The sequence below is a fragment of the Pelmatolapia mariae genome, linkage group LG10_11 (genome assembly GCF_036321145.2).
Source record: "Pelmatolapia mariae isolate MD_Pm_ZW linkage group LG10_11, Pm_UMD_F_2, whole genome shotgun sequence".
Taxonomy (NCBI): Eukaryota; Metazoa; Chordata; class Actinopteri; order Cichliformes; family Cichlidae; genus Pelmatolapia; species Pelmatolapia mariae.
The window spans coordinates 17,419,509-17,423,632 of record NC_086236.1 but is presented as its reverse complement, the minus strand read 5'-3'; the positions used below and the strand labels follow the sequence as shown (position 1 = coordinate 17,423,632).

Genomic DNA, 4,124 nt, shown 5'->3' with positions numbered 1-4,124 from the left:
ACATCCCCATTGAGTTCCTGATGAAGGCTCGTAGGGTCCTGTTGATCTTGTACAATTCTAGGCATTCCAGTATCCAGCTGTGGGGCATTGAGTCGTAGGCCTTGTTGTAATCAATCCAGGCTGTGCACAGATTGGTCAGTGTGGTCTTGCAGTCTCGGCTGACTGTTCTGTCTACCAGTAGCTGGTGCTTTGCACCTCTGGTATTCTTGCCAATCCCTTTCTGTGCCCCGCTCATGTATTGACCCATGTGCCTGTTCATCTTAGCCGATATGATGCCTGACAGGAGCTTCCATGTAGTACTGAGGCAGGTTATTGGTCGGTAGTTGGATGGGACCGGTCCCTTCTTGGGGTCCTTGGGGATCAGGACCGTCCGACCTTCGGTTAGCCATTCCGGGTGTCTCTCGTTAACTAGCAGCTGGTTCATTTGTGCTGCCAGACGCTCGTGGAGTGCAGTCAGCTTCTTCAGCCATTAGGCGTGAACCATGTCGGGCCCTGGTGCTGTCCAACTCTTCATACTGGAGACCCTTTCTTGGATGTCTGCCACTGTGATGGTTACTGGACCCTGTTCAGGGAGGTCGCTATGGTCTGCCCTTAGATCCACTAGCCACTGAGCATTGCCGTTATGGGTTGCGTCCCATGCTCTTCCAGTATTGCTCCGTCTCCAGCCTTGGTGGTGCTGTTCTGTTATTGTTCCCTTGCTACTGAGAGTACACCTTTGCTGGTTCTGTGGAGAACAGCTGGTTTATTCTCCTGCCTTCTATCTCTTTGGTGTACCTCCTCAAGCGGCTGGCCAAGGCTGTGAGTCTTTGCTTGGCAGTTTCCAAGGCCTCAGGTATGGACAGCTTGCTGTATTTCTTATATTTGTTGTCACGCCTTTCTGCAACTCCATTAGTTGGCTAACCTCCCTCCGTGCTACTTTGATCTTGCCCTCTAGCTTCCTTCTCCATGGAGGGTACTGCCCCTTGTGGCTGTTCAACTTGTAGCCAAGCATCTCACTGATCACTGCTGCCGTAGTGTAGCTTGTTAGTGTCGGTAATCGTGGTCGTAGGTATCGTCCATAGTGCTGCATTAACATCATCTAGCAGACCTTCTGAGGGTACTTCACGTAATCTTGGTAACCGGCTACGGGGGATCCAGGTTTCAAGCTTGGCCATGATCCTATCTTTCAGGTCAGTTCCTCTCGTACTCAACGATCCTTCTCCTATCGCACTTGGGGCTATGTACCCAATCTCGGGTGGGGGTGATGATATCTCCCCCCTGACCTGGCGTCCTGACTCCTCCTTGCCGTAGCATTTATGTTGTACCTCGTCAATCTCTAGCTATATATATATATATATATATATATATATATATATATATATATATATATATATATAAATAGCGTAGATAGCAGCTGGATAGCGTAGTGGTATATATATATATATATATATATATATATGTGTGTGTGTGTGTGTGTGTGTGTGTGCGCGTGTGTGTGTGTAATTCTTAAATCCTCTCATACAGACTTACTTGCTTAATCATGTTTGTTTCCATAACAAATACCCAATATCCATAAAGTCAGAAAGAAAACAAATCATTTCACAAACATTTTGAGAGGCAGCCAGCAAGGGTGTGTATGAGTGTTTGAATGTTTTATTTAATAAATAAATAAATAAATAAATAAAGGGAATTGAATGCTATGACTTTGAAAACTGAATTTGAAGCATTTATATGATATAGAACACCTACAGAAGTATAGCCAAAGAACATTAAACTTTTTGGATTTTCATTTGTATTTACACTCAGGTGAAGTTTCCCATTTTATATCATCATTTTGATACAGTCCAATGTAGGCTTCTATAAACCTGGTCACTTAAAACACAAACTTATCTACTATTAGTGGATTTAGGTGCTTCTTTTTGAATGCACAACCACACATACAATAACAGTATGCATGAAGAAGAATGAGTAATTAAGAGCCTATACCTGTACCATAAAAGTAATACAAATGAGGAATGACGAGACTGCTGCTACTCTATGTTATTAAATTTTTTATTTTATTTTATTTATTTTTTTTACATTTTTTTTATTATTTTATTTTTTTGTTACATTTTTAGATTTTTGTGCTTAACTGATGGGTAAAAAATATGTTATACAATGTTCTAATTAGTGTGAGCTGCATTATAGTCAGAGATAAACTCGGTGCCTGGAAGTACACCCAAGTTGCAAAAAAATGTGATCATATTATACTACTCAATTATCTACTCAATATCTATTTACTACAGCACACACACTCATAACTGTACCCGTGAGATGCCTGTAGAAAGAAAAATTTATTTTGTGAGAGTTTTAAGGCAAGGAGGGTGGAATTGACAAAATCTAATATGAAACCTTGTATTTGATGCTTTTGCTCCCTTGCAAGAATAAATGTCCTTTAATACGATTCTTGACTGTGGCTGTCTTTTGTCAATTTTTATTCTGACACTAACGTTTTAGATCATTTTGCTTTTCGGTGAATAAAGTAGTTATATTGTTTATTGTTCCAAATGAAATCTTGGTGTTTTGGCTGCATAAAAGGCTGCAATACTGTGTATGAAATACTTCACCTACATAGTAAACTTAAAAAGAAAAAAAAATAGAATGAAAGAATAGAAATCGGGAACTACAAAGGTTTAAGTCTAAACACTTCCAATTTAGCCTGCACTCTAGCTTTCAACAATCTTCTCAATGATTCTTTGATTTCCTGTGTCTGAAGAACATAGATTATTGGGTTTAACATGGGAGGCAATACAGTGGCAATAGAAAGGTTTATGATCCTTGCATTTGGATGTATTACACGCCCAAAAGCATACACAAATATAACAGGAAGGAAATAAATTGCCACTAATGAAAGGTGACCTGTGCAGGTTTTAAAAGCTTTCACTCTTTCCCTAAATGTAGAAATTTTTGACAAAGAATAACCGATACAGCAGTAGCTTCCCACGATAAATGCCAGTGGAAACCCAAGAACAAGAACTATTGTCAAAACAGCAAATATATAATTAGGGGTAACATCATTGCAGCCAAGACGATACATAGGACCATGATCACAATAGTAGCTCTGAATAATCACAGACTGACAGAAGGAAAGTCTGGTGAGAAGGCCAACTGCAATGAGTATAAGAGTTATGGCAAGAAGCCAGAAAAAAGTGATCAAAGAAAAAATGAGCTTGTGGGTCACTCTAATTTGATAGTGCAGAGGGTACATGATAGCCATGACTCTGTCAAAGGACAATACAACCAGATTAAAAGCTTGCATAAAAATTGAAGTAAAGCAGAAAAACATGAAAGTCAAGCAGTCATTGTAGGAAATATAATAATGGTTAAACAGAAAAATGTCAACAACCTTTGGAACCAAAGCAGAGCTACTTAACAGGTCTGTAAATGCAAGGTTAAAAACTCCAATATATTTAGGACTTCTCAACATGTTATCCAATGTTATTACAATTATCACTAATGTGTTTCCCACCACTGCAAGAATGTAAATAAAACACAGAAAGACAAAATAATATTTAATATTAGGTATGCCAATAAAACCACTTATTATAAAATATGCAGGTTGCACAAAGGTGATGTTGTTCTCAACAGCTGAATTAATCAATGCCATGTAAAGAGCTTCTGTTAATCTTCTATAAATCTCTGTGTTTTATCGTTTGTTTAGGGAGCCTCTATTTTGTGAAGCCTAGCTGGAAATAGAAGCAGAGCAACATTGTGCTCTGATACTTATAGCAGTGCTCTTTTCCCTTGTGTCAGCTGTAAGCAGGCCTGGGTTCACAAATGTTCTTATGGGCCCATTTGAAAAAAATAAAATAAGTCTGCCTCTTCTCTTCTTGATAGCTACATGCCAGTCTCATAATTAATATTTACTGCCACTTGGTAAGGTTTTAGAAAAGGTTGTGGCCAAGCAGCAGCAATAAAGGTATCTGGCAATCTGGCTTTGCAGACCTCATTTTACAAAAACAACCATTTGCAGAGTCCATTTCAAAGTCAGCTGGTTAACTATTTTATGATAGCAGAACGCTTCTCAACATTGGTAATATGTTTTTTTAACCTGACCTGTCATGGCCAACTGAGATACTGCGTGGTGCAGTCAACAGCAGGGGACG

The 4,124-nt window shown here is 39.2% G+C and overlaps 1 protein-coding gene across 1 annotated transcript; it reads right to left on the bottom strand.

Annotated features, from left to right (window-relative positions):
* Positions 1–2,641: 2,641 nt before the first annotated feature.
* On the bottom strand, positions 2,642–3,625 carry LOC134635312 (olfactory receptor 1500-like). The gene has a single exon (XM_063484707.1). It carries the CDS (start codon positions 3,623–3,625, stop codon positions 2,642–2,644), a length of 984 nt encoding a protein of 327 aa, XP_063340777.1.
* Positions 3,626–4,124: the final 499 nt, after the last annotated feature.

What these genes read in the sequence shown, in the direction of transcription:
- LOC134635312 (XM_063484707.1), bottom strand. Translation starts at nt 3,625, where the DNA reads ATGGCATTGATTAATTCAGCTGTTGAGAACAACATCACCTTTGTGCAA.